Consider the following 13,251-nt stretch of genomic DNA (forward strand, 5'->3'; position numbering starts at 1 on the left):
CGAAATTGTGTAGCATATGATTTATACTGAGAATATGTTGAAACTAGGTTGTGTAATGTGCACGGAGAATAAGGAGAATATAATAAAAACATGTATGGGATGTTTTATGCAGTAATGAATATAAGAGAAACCTAGTGATGTCTATATACTGAACTATAAAGATATGAGAATTGTTTTATTAAGAAACATTGAAAAGTGATAGGTACCAAAGAGTATCCTCTGAGAAATGATGAAATATGAAATATGAAAATACTTTATTGAGAAATGTTGAAAAACGTGAAATGGGATATATATATATATATATATATATATATGTTATTATGAGATGAAATGTGTATGGAAATGATGAAAATATCATTGATATGATGAGATGAATTGCGAATGCTAAAAATGAAAATATTGCAATGTGAATTTTGCAATATAAATTTTGCAATGTGAATATTGAGATGGGAATACTGAATTATGGAAATTGAAATGTAAACATTGCAATGTGAATAATGCAATGTGAATGATGAATGGTGATTGTGAATAATGCAGTATGAATAATGAATTGAGAATACATAAATGTGAAAGGTGAATGATGAAATGTGGAAAATATATTCAAGGTAGTATAAACTCGACCATGGGGTGAAGCATGGCGTGAAAAATATTTTCAGGGTAGTATAACCTCGACCATGAGGTGAAGCATGGCATGGAGAATATTTTTTGGGCAGTATAACTTCGACCATGGGGTGAAGCATGGCGTGGTGAATATCTTCAGAGTAGCATAACCTCGACCATGGGGTGAAGCATGACGTAGAAAGAATATTCTCAGGGCAATGTGCTAGAAGATGAAATGAAATTGGAAGTGAAAAGAAAGAGTGCGAGTTTAATAACATAGATAAATATGGCGAAGTAAAACTCTCCGTCTGAGAGCTTACTTAGTAAGGTGAGTGTCTTGATAAGTATCAGTTGTAGCCATATCTAAGTTAATCGAGTAGGGCTACAAACGATATTGTAGTAGGGTTGGTAAATATGTGTTACATGTGAATGAGATGAAAGATGGGAATAAAGCTTATAAAAGTTTGTCTTATTTCTATATGATATTGAGAATGATTGGTGTATTTTCTCATATGGTGCTATCACTGTAATGTATATGTATATTATGATATAATGAAATTTATACAGCCACACACTATAAATAATTTATTCTTTCTTACTAAGATGTGTCTCACCCAATTATCTAAATATTTTAGGGTACCGTGACAGGCCTGGAAATAGAGTTTCAAGATAGAGGGGAGCTGATACCCTAATTAGACAGGGTGAGTGTTTTGAGCTAGGGATGGAGGATTCCCTAGAGTTTTGATTGATTTTGGAAATGTGTCGGATGTGTGTGTGTGTGTGTGTGTATGGATGTATAGTACTCTAGTTATTTGTATTCTGGATGATTTGTATATTTTGACTTCCGCTGATAGGGTTGTTATATAAGTTTGAGTGATTACCCGGTATCCCACTTCTGTTGAGGTTATGCTAATACAGTATCAGAGATTTTGATGTGGCCGATGTGTGATTTTGAATAATTATTATTTATGGATGTTGAAAAAAAAATTGGTATGAAATCGGGGCGTCACAGTTTGGTATTAAGGTCAAGGTTGCTAGATTCTGTAGATTTTAGTAAATAGCAGAATACAATACCAGAGTATAGAAATGAATTTTAATGAGAATAGTTGATGGATAGATTGAGATATGAGTTAGTTATTGCTAAAGGATGAGATTGGAAATTTAGGGTTCTATCTTGCAACCTAGAGGTAGGAGTTCTGTGATTGTTTCTGTGATTTTCTTGGGGTGACGACTTCAGGAAAACCATGGATACTATCGCCGGTTCTTTTTTTCTGAGTGGTAGGACTGAATCTTAAATTGGGTTGAGGATATTGGAAATGAATGATTGTATAGGAATATTTTATGAGTTTAGTTTGTTGAGTGTGTTAGTGATGTTGAGATGATGAAATTCTAAAACTGTTTTATACCATTTTCACGATGAACTCAGGGAGTAGCAGTGCACAGACTAGAGGTGATGATGCAAGGCCTTCCAGTATGGGTGGAGGAGACTCTGATGCAGTGCTACATAGCGTCACCCAGCAGGTGATGGCAGAGATGGTTACGAGTTTAGGGGAGTGAAGTTGCACGATTGAGCAGTTCACGCATATGAGACCCCCGTCGTTCTCTGGAGGGGCTGACCCACTGATAGATGAGAACTGGGTCCAGGATATGGAGGATATGTTAGCAGTCCTCCTATGTACATATGGGCAAAAGGTATTGTTTGTGACATTCAAATTGACTGGGGAAGCTAAAAGCTGGTGGAGATTAGCGAGATTACTAAAGGAGCAGAGACCTAACCTTGTAGCGATGACGTGGAGCCGCTTTAGGAAGATCTTTTTTAAAAGATACTTCCTCGCTATTGTTAGGAGTGCGAAGGCAGCAGAGTTCTTGCACTTGACGCAGGGGCAAATGACGATACAACAGTATGCAGCTAGATTCATTGAGCTGTCCCGGTTTGCCCCATATTTAGTGCCGAATGAGGAGAGAAAGGCGAGGAAGTTCAAGGAGGGCCTGCGACATAACTTGTTTAAGCAGGTCATAGGCTTTCGGGCCCAAATTTTTACAGAGGTAGTGGATAGAGCTGTAGTGATTGAGAGTGGTCTACAGAGAGGCATTGCAGCGCAGAGCTAGGGAAAAAAGCTTGTGCCTCTAGATTTTTAGGCAGGGTCCAGTCAAGGGCCTTGGAGGAGGCAGGATTATAGAGGGGGACAGAGATAAGGAGGGGAAGATAAGGCAGTATAGGGTAGGAAGATGCCCCCTCTTTGTCCCACATGCAACAGGCGACACCTGGGGGAGTGTCAGGTCAGGGAGATTATTTGTTGCCGATGTCATCAGCCTGAGCATATGGTGAGAGACTGCCAAGCACTGCCAGCTATCACGCTTGTTCCTAGACCATACCGAGGAGGTCACCAAGCACCTCGAGGTGGACAATAAAGGAATACTGCCCTGACACGAGTTTATGCACTGACATCGAGGGATGCTGAGGCAGCAGGAGATGTCGTGATAGGTATTGTTTTAATACTGTCATATAAAACTACAACTTTGTTTGATTCAAAGGTGACTCATTCTTTTATCGCCTAGGAATTTGTTAAATTTTTTGGGTTAGAAACTCAACCGTTAGTGTTAGTTTGTCAGTGGCTACGCCAAAAAAGGCTGTAGGGATATGTAAGAAGGTACTCAGGAACTGCCCAGTTTATATTCAGGGGAGGTCTTTACCAGTTAATCTAGTGGTTTTAATTATGCATGGGTTCGGGATAATTCTAGGGATGGACTAACTAGCTGCCCACTATGCCAATATTGACTGCCATAAGAGAGAGGTAGTGTTCAGACCTCTAGGAGAACAGGAGTATAAATTTTTGGGGTTGTGTGTGCGCACCGCACCACAGTTGTTATTCGCTATTCAGGTGAGAAGGGATTACTAGAAGGCTGTCAGTGATATGTGGCCTATGTGAAGGAAGTATTAGAAGGAGAGTTGAGATTAGAGGATATCTAGGTGGCAAGGGATTTTCCTGATGTTTTCCCTGAGGATTTTGCGGGGACTACCTCCTAATCAAGAGGTATAATTTACTATTGATCTAGTTTTGGGGACAGCACCGATTTTGAAAGCGCCATATAGAATGGCACCGGAAGAGCTAAAAGAGTTGAATGAACAATTGCAGGAACTATTAGATAAGGGATTTATTCAATCTAGTGTGTCGCCCTAGGGAGCGCCGATTTTTTTTGTGAAGAAGAAGAATGGGTCGATGAGAATGTGCATGGACTAATAAGAAATTAATAAAGTGACTGTCAAGAATAAATATCCGTTTCCCTGCATTGATAATTTGTTTGACCAGCTATAGGGGGCATAGATTGTCTCGAAAATAGATCTACGGTCTGGATACCATTAGGTGAAAGTTAGAGCAGAGGATGTTTTAAAGACAACATTCAGGACTTGGTATGACCACTACGAATTCTTGGTTATGCCGTTTGGACTAACAAATGCTCCTATAGAATTTATGGATTTGATGAACAGGGTTTTTCACCAATATTTATATTAGGTTGTGGTCGTATTGTTCAATGATTTACTGGTGTATTCAAAGATCCTAGAGGAGCATAAGGAACATATGAGGATAGTGCTATAGGTGCCGAGGGAAAGGAAATTGTATGCGAAACTCAAGAAGTGTGGCTGGAATAAGTTACTTTCCTTGGACATGTGGTATCCAAGAGTGGTATTTCAATAGATCCGAGCAAGAATGAGGCGGTAGCATATTGGGTGCAACTGAAGAATGTGTAGGAAATTAGAAATTTCTTGGGATTAGCTGGGTACTACCATAGATTTGTTGAGGGTTTTTATAAATTGTTGGGTCCATTGACTAAATTGACCTGAAAAGGTGTGAAATTTGAGTGGATCGATGAATGTGAACAGAGTTTCCAAGAGTTGAAGCAACGACTCATCATTTTCCCAGTGTTGACGATTCCTTCAGGTGAAGAAGGTTTCGTAATTTACAGTGATGCTTCACATAAAAGACTCAACTATGTTCTTATGTAGCAAGGGAGAGTTACCCTACCCATGATCTGGAGTTGGAAATGGAGATCTATGCATTAAATATTTGGAGACATTATCTCTATGGGGGTAGGTGTGATATTTTTACCGATCACAAGAGCCTGAAGTATTTCTTCACTCAAAAAGAATTAAACATGAGGCATAGGAGATGGTTAGAACTAATAAAAGATTATGACTGTACCATTAGTTACCACTCGGGAAAGGCTAATGCGGTAGCTGATGCTTTGAGTCTAAAATCAGTGGGAGCATCAATATCTGCAGTGGTGATGCAGCATCCGATTCAGATGGATTTAGAAAGGCTTGGGGTGGAACTTGTAGAGGGCGATCATTATGCATTTATTGCCAATCTTGTACTACAAGCAACCTTACAGGAAAGAACAAAAGCGTGTACCAGGCTGTGTGTACCTGTCGACCTTAAGATTAAAAAAGTGATTCTGGAGGAAGCGTACCGATCCCTGTATATGGTACATCCTGGTAGTACTAAAATGTATAGGGATCTTTGGAAGTCTTTTTGGTGGAGCGGTAGGAAAAAAGAGATCGTCAAGTTTGTGAATCAGTGTTTAACATGCCAGCAGGTAAAAGCTAAGCATCAGAGACCGGTGGGACCATTGCAGCCATTCTACATCCCTGAGTGGAAATGGGAACAAATAGCGATGAACTTTGTTACAGGATTACCACCAACACATATAGACAGGATGCCATTTGGGTAGTTGTAGATCAACTTATGAAAACTACCCATTTTTTGCCTATTAAAGTTAGCTACTCCTTAAACAGACTGGCATAGTTGTATATACAAGAGATAGTTAGAATGCATGGCATGCTAGTGTCCATAGTTTCGGACCGAGACCCACGGTTTACAATTCAATTTTGGAGGAGTCTGCAAAGGGCCATCGATTCTTAGTTGTCATTCAGCACAACATTTCATCCTCAGATAGATGGCCAGACGGAGAGAATGATACAGATATTGGAGGATATGCTGTGAGCTTGTGTGCTGGACTTCGAAGGTAGTTGGATAAAATTTTTTCCATTGGTTGAATTTGCATATAATAATAGCTATTAGGCCAGCATTGGGATGACACCATATGAGGCGCTATATGGTAGGAGGTGCTGATCCTCGTTGTATTGGGATGAGATTGAGGAAAGGCAGATACTAAGACCAGAGCTAATACAGAAGACTTGTGATAAAGTCACACTCATTAGAGACAAAATTAGAACACCATAGAGTCGACAGAAGAGTTATGCAAATACTTGCTGACAAGAGTTAGAGTTTGACGCAGGGGATCATGTGTTTCTAAAGGTGGCACTATTGAAAGGAGTTATGAGATTTGGGAGGAAGGGTAAGCTAAGACCTAGGTATATTGGACCATTTTAGATTCTAAAAAGAGTGGGTCGAGTTGCCTACAGGTTGGCTTTACCGCCGGTTTTGACTAAATCCACAACGTATTTCATATTTCCATGTTGAGGAAATACGTCCCAGATTCCTCCCATATGATTAGTTATGAGGCACTAGAGCTCGATGATACATTATCTTATGAAGAGATGCCAGTACATATTTTAGACTGGAAGGAATAAGAGCTGCATACAAAGAGGATTCTATTGGTAAAAGTGTTATGGCGCAATCATGCAGTAAAGGAAGCTTCCTAGGAATTAGAGGAATAGATACGCCAGAGATACCCACACCTATTCAGTGAGACTCAGGATTGAAGGTATTTAATTTGATATGAATAGTGTAATATAGGATAGGTAGTGTTTGATTTTGTTTATGAATGGTTTTGGGGGAATTTTTATTTGGATTATTGTAATCTCCTGGGACCATAAATGTAACCATGGTATTCCTCCTCCATAAGTGATGGTAATTAATAAAATTGGGATATTTTCTGTAAGGATGAAAAGGTGGTGAATGACAATTTCGAGGATGAAATTTTATAAGGAGTGGAGAATGTAGAGACCCAGAAAATTAAATTAATGAAGTAATAAAGTAGAGAAAAGAAAGAAAGAGGAAAGAATAAGAAAAATGAAGGAAATTTAAAAAGGGAGATCAACAGGGATTCGTTGACAAACGTAGGGTCTTCATCGACGAATGTCCCGTAGATTTCATCGACGAAGTACACGTGTCTCGTCAGTAAGAAGATATTGAGAGTTTGGGGATATTTTAGGAAATTTCAGTTTCGTCGATGAAGTAGCCTCTTTGTCGACGAAGTGCGTTTATGGGTTTGTCGACGAATCACTTGAACTTGTCAACGGATACCGGCCTATAAATATGAAAACCCTCATTTTTTAGCATATTTTCTCTCTCCTCCCACTCTCTCTCTCTCTAACCTACAGTTATCTCTCTCTCTCTCTCTCTCTCTTCGATTCCGGCTTCGTTATAGCTCGGATTGATGATCGGGAACTGCCGCGAGGCTCGTGGAGAGATTCTCTACAACTTAGCTAGAGAAGATTTTCAATTTGGAGTTTTTGGGTACTATCCCAAAATCAGGGTAAGTGATGTATTTTAATGTTTAATAGACTATTTGGAGTATTCGAAACCTAGGAAGTGTTAGATGAAAATTGTTCTGGGAAATGAGTCGTTTAACTAGTGAAAAATATGATTTTTAGGGTTTTGAGTTTTGGACGCCGCGGGCGTAGGATTTGAGTGTTTACGAACTTCTCAATAAACTAGGTAAGAGCAATATATTATAGCAGTATTTTATGAAATTACTGGTTGAATGGATATGTGAAAAAGGAAAATATGTTATTTTACCTTTGAATATTATAATATAAATATTACACGAAATTTTGTGGCATATGATTTATACTGAGAATATGTTGAAATTAGGTTGTGTAATGTGCATGGAGATTTATGAGAATATAATAAAAACATAAATGAGATGTTTTGTGTAGTAATGAATATAAGAGAAACCCAGTGACGTCTATATACTGAATTATAAAGATATGAGAATTGTTTTATTGAGAAACATTGAAAAGTGATGGTATTGAAGAGTATCCTCTGAGAAATGATGAAATATGAAATATAAAAAATACTTTACTGAGAAATTTTGAATAACGTGAAATGAGATATATATGTTATTATGAGATGAAATGTGTGTGGAAATGATGAAAATATCATTGATATGATGAGATGAGTTGCGAACGCTGAAAATGAAAATATTGCATTGTGAATTCTACAATGTAAATTTTGAAATGTGAATATTGAGATGGGAATACTGAATTGTGGAAACTGAAATGTGAACATTGCAGTGTGAATAATGCAGTATGAATAATGAATTGTGAGTACAAAAATGTGAAAGGTGAACGATGAAATGTGGAAAATATTTTTAGGGTAATATAACCTCGACCATGGGGTGAAGCATGACGTGAAAAATATTTTCAGGGTAGTATAAGTTCAACCATGGGGTGAAGCATGGCGTGGAAAATATTTTCAGGGTAGTATAACCTCGATAATGGGGTGAAGCATGACGTGGAGAATATTTTTAGGGTAGTATAACCTCGACCATGGGGTGAAGGATGGCGTGGTGAATATCTTCAGAGTAGCATAATCTCGACCATGCGGTGAAGCATGGCGTAGAAAGAATATTCTCAGGGCAATGTGCTAGATGATGAAATGAAATTTGAAGTGAAAAGAAAGAGTGTGAGTTCAATAACATAGATAAATAAGGTGAAGTAAAACTCTCCGCATGAGGGTTTACTGAGTAAGGAGAGTGCCTTGATAAGTATCTGTTGTAGTCGTACCCGAGTTAATCAAGCAGGGCTACAAACGATATCAGAGCAGAGGGGAGCTACATGTATGGGCGTGTAATCTCCCCTATCCTCAGGAATCTTCGCTAGTAAATATGGGTTAGATGTCAATGAGATGAAAGATAGGAATAAAGCTTATAAAAGCTTGTGTTTTTTATCTGTATGATTAGGAGAATGATTGGTGTATTTTCTCAAATGGTGTTATCACTGTAATGTATATGTATATTACGATATAATGAAATTCATACTGTCACACACTGTGAATAGTTTATTCCTTCGTACTGAGATGTGTCTCACCCAATTATCTAAATATTCCAGGGAACCATGATAGGCGTGGAAATAGAGCTCCTAGATAGAGGGGAGCTTATACCCTAATTAGACAATGTGAGTATTTTGAGCTAGGGATGGAGGATTCCCCTAGAGTTTTGATTGATTTTGGAAATGTGTTGGATGTGTATACATATATGGATGTATAGTACTTTGGTTAGTTGTATTCTGGATGTTTTTTATATTTTGACTTCCGCTGATAGGGTTGTTATATAAGTTTGACTGATTACTCGGTATCCCACTTCGGGTTAGGTTATGCTAATATGGTATCAGAGATTTTGACATGGTTGATGTTTGATTTTGAATATTTATTTTCTATGGATGTTGAAAAATAAAAAATTGGTATGAAATCGGGGCGTTACAGTTCTTATACAATATCATGCAATTTAAGTAATGAAAACTGTAGTGTAAATCTCAATTCATATAAAATTTTTCATTTCACAATAAAACCAGGCTCTCAGCCATCAAATAAAACTCGGCTCTCAGCCATTAAATACAACTCAGCTCTCAGTCATCAAATAGAACCTGACCCTCGGCCGTCAAATACAACTTGGCTCTCAGTCATCAAATAGAGCACGACCCTTGACCATCAAACACAACTTGGCTCTCAGCCGTCAAATAGAACCTAGCCCTCGGCCATCAAGTACAACTCGGTATTTCACACCAACAGTTCCAGTATTTTTCACAAACAATTCAGTATTTTCACAACCAGTGTAAATCACCATTTTACAACATATTTTCACAACCATACCCAAATTCGGTATTTCAATAAGCTATATAAATCATTCACCTACCACACGATTTTAGTATTTGAACATAATCAAGTAAACAACCAAGGAAAAATATAGTATATTTAGTTCGTATGATAAAATCAAGCTTTCCACCGTTCATTTTATTCAATCACTGTACAATAAACCCAATATTTGTAAAGTCCATTTTGAACGGTTGGTTTTCGAAAGAACCTTTGAAATCTTAATTATACATATATATATATATATATATATATATAATGCAGTTTAATCGGTTCAAATTTGATAAAAACCTGACTTAACTTAATCCCCTCACCTGTTCCTGAAAAAGAAACTGATTCCGTTCGGAAAACGGAAAATGTTGATTTAGGTGTAATCCCAAAAGGAGGGGTGAATTAGGTATTTTAAAAATTCTTTGAAACTTATTTACTTCGTAGTCCCTCTTTCGAAATTTAACTAATTACTTATTAAGTTTGTGTGAGATTATTTAACAAACATACATGCAATGTAAGTAATGAAGTGTGTTGCAGAAATTAAAGAGATTAGGGAAGAGAGAATGCAAACACAGTTTTTACGAGGTTCAGCCAACTCGGCCTACGTCATCGCCTTGAGCAACCCACTCAAGGATTCCACTATAATCCCTACTCCTTAAATTGGGACGGAGCTTCCCTTACAATCCGCTGCTTTCCTCCTACTCCGCTGCTTAAAAGAGATACAACTCTCTCCTCAATCCCGGTTCAAAAACCGAGCCGTGAGTACAATGAAATCTGTAAAACACTCAAAGTTGCTTCCAACAAAGCTCGTGAGCACAATTCAAATTCCTAATAAATAATCATATGATGAAACTTGAAGCTCGAAATGTATGAAATGATACAATCGTTTATGAATGAATATGCTTCAATACACAATTTCCCTTTTCACCAAAACTCCCAAGTAATTATATATTTAAACACTTTGGAGAATAATAGGGTTCTAGTTCACTTTGCGAAAATGCACAAATATATCTTATGTGAACTTATTCAAAAACTTTGTCGTGAATATTAGATCAATCAAAATCAACAACTTTCTTTCAAATATTCAATCAAGCAATGATCTTTGTAATATGCAAATATATATAAATACGATATGTATGCCAAAGATCAAAATCCTAATGTAATATTTTTCAGAAAATATCCCTCAATAATATATTGTTATGGACACTAAGGATATTCAAATAGGTAGATTTGTTATATTAAAAATATCAAGTCTTTGAATGAAAACACACTTGAACCTAAAGTATTTAATCAATAACTAAAGCTTTTCTCAAGTGGTAATCTTTTCAAAAGTGATTTACTATATGCACACACAAGATCAACCTCTTATCAAATATTCAAAAATAGATTTTGCAATGACAAGTTCTTTAAAAAATGAATATCAACAAGTAGACCAGTTTAAATATGAAGAACTCTATGCAACTAACTCTTAACAAGAAGTATGATTTACCAAACCTCAATATCAAATAAGCTTGTATAACAATCACAATAAAACCTTTTGAGGATCAAAGTAGGTTTAGCTCAGATGTATAGTGTAAGATTTAATATCCCAATCACAACCTCAGTAGTGTGATCTCCCAAGCTGTTCTAGTATGCTAAATCGTATTGCCAAGCTTTGATTTACTTCTTGTTGTGGTTGAGTTTTATCGTTGTTCTTGTTCTTGTTGATCTTAGCTCTTGCACTAGGGTTTAGATGATTTATAAATAGGTGTCTTACCCTTAGAATCAATCTTAACCGTTGGATTAAAAAATATCTCGCGAGTTCTCTTAATAAAAATTAAATTTTTAAGTTTTCCCGCAAGTTTAGACGACTGAGGTCAAAGGCCTAGGTGACTGAAGTTCCTTAAAGCTTTGAAAAATCAACCTGACACAGGGTCAGACGATTGAGGCTAAAGGCCCAGACAACTAAAGTGTGGGGTTCAGACGACTGAAGTTTGAGTTCAATCTTCTGAGGTTCTTCTGCCAAGTTCTGTGTTTCACCATAAATTTTTCAAACGACAAAACTTAATCTTCGGTCTTTTGAAGAAATTTTTCAGAAGACTGAGGTTAACTTCGGTCTTCTGAAGTGCAATCTTCAGACTACTAAACGTGGAGTTCAGTCTTCTGAACTTACAAATTCTTGGATTTTTTCTTCTTAATTTGAAAATCTGCTTTGCTCAATTTCTTGGCTCTTTTATAAAACATGTTCTGTGATTTTGAAAATATATCTAAGTCCATGAATGTCCCCTAATGGTGTTCATGAAATGCATGAGTCATAAAGTCATTATAGGGTATATGTTGAGCCTCAAATTAAATCATATGAAAATGTAAATACATGAGTTCGAAGTACCCATTCCCATGACGCTCTTGAACTTGTTGCTTGCATCTTCATTCTTATACTCTTTGAGTTCCATGGATCTGCCAAGTACTGTATATTTTATTCTTTATGGCTTCCATGACTTGTTATCCTTCCGTGCATGCTTAAATATAGTTTCCGTTCACAATCTCAATGTACAGATCAAATACCAAGTGATTTGTCAATATCAAAACAGGATTGAACTCATAGAGTCAACAATCTCCCCCTTTTTGATGATGACAAATACATGAGCAAAAATACACAATGAGTTACGCCTAACAAGGCTCCCCCTCAAATAATGCATCAAATAACCAATAAATATGCTTATGTTCATACACACGCCGTTTAGCCTGATTCCAAGTGAAATGCTCATGTTCATACACATGTTGTTTAGCCTGATTCCTTGATTCCTCTTGTGACCTAATATTTCTCCCCCGTTAACACAACTAGTGTTGCCAACAATTTTTTCTATTCTTCTCCTTTACACAATTAGACTTGCCAACACATTTTTGCTCATTACCAATTTTTGCTCTTTAATTTTCTCCCCATTTTTAACATCAACAAAAAGGTGTATAAAAAATAGTGCGTGAGTGTACATAATTTTATAATTTTTCCATTTGTAATCTTAAAGTTTTAAACTTGTTCAACTATCGAATTGGACAAAAAAATTACTTCTCCCCTTTTTACATCAACCATCCCCCTTGCTAATGTATAAATCTGTGTTGTGGAATGTAAATTTCATTGTGAACATACATAGTGTGCCAAATTTGCAATGTTTATGTGAGGATACCAAATGTTGATTTAGGTGATACCAACTGTTTACATCTTTAAAAAATTCGACACTAAATGTTGATTAATGTGATATCAAATGAGGACATGTGAGCTAAATACAAGACTTTTGACAAATTGTGAATATTAAGTGACGTTGCTCCCCTTGAATTATGTCATTTACTATAATTCTAGGCAACCTCTCAACTATGCATCAAGCCTAATTCTCACCTAATTTGGATAAACCTATCATTCGCAAGTGGTTTGGTGAGTATATCTGTCCATTGTTCATCCGTACATACAAACTCAAGTGTCACATCTCCTTTATACACATGATCACGAAGAAAATGATGTCGTATTTCTATATTCTTAGTTCGTGAATGTAATATGAGATTCTTTGAGATGTTTATTGCACTTGTATTATCGCATCTTATAGGGACTGTTTCATAGCTTAACCCAAAATCCTTCAGTTGTTGCTTCATGTATAGCGTTTGAGCACAACAACTACCTGCCGCTATGTATTCAGCCTCAGCTGTGGAAAGAGCTACTAAATTTTGCTTCTTGAAAAACCAAGAGACTGAGGAATGTCCTAAGAAATGACAAGTACCACTAGTGCTCTTCCTATCCACTTTGCTACCCACAAAATCAGCATCTGAATAGCTGATAATCTCAAAAGATGTG

General features: G+C 36.9%; 1 protein-coding gene across 1 annotated transcript; it reads left to right on the forward strand.

The window, feature by feature from the left end:
• Window positions 1-2,184: 2,184 nt before the first annotated feature.
• Window positions 2,185-2,709, forward strand: LOC131158593 (uncharacterized). Its single transcript, XM_058113460.1, has one exon. The coding sequence runs from the start codon at window positions 2,185-2,187 to the stop codon at window positions 2,707-2,709; it is 525 nt and encodes a 174-aa protein (XP_057969443.1).
• The last annotated feature ends 10,542 nt before the right edge of the window (window positions 2,710-13,251 follow it).

The sequence above is a fragment of the Malania oleifera genome, chromosome 6 (assembly GCF_029873635.1).
Source record: "Malania oleifera isolate guangnan ecotype guangnan chromosome 6, ASM2987363v1, whole genome shotgun sequence".
Lineage (NCBI taxonomy): Eukaryota > Viridiplantae > Streptophyta > Magnoliopsida > Santalales > Ximeniaceae > Malania > Malania oleifera.

Bases quoted from the DNA above. Each gene is read 5' to 3' on its own strand.
- LOC131158593 (XM_058113460.1), top strand. From the start codon at position 2,185: ATGAGACCCCCGTCGTTCTCTGGAGGGGCTGACCCACTGATAGATGAG.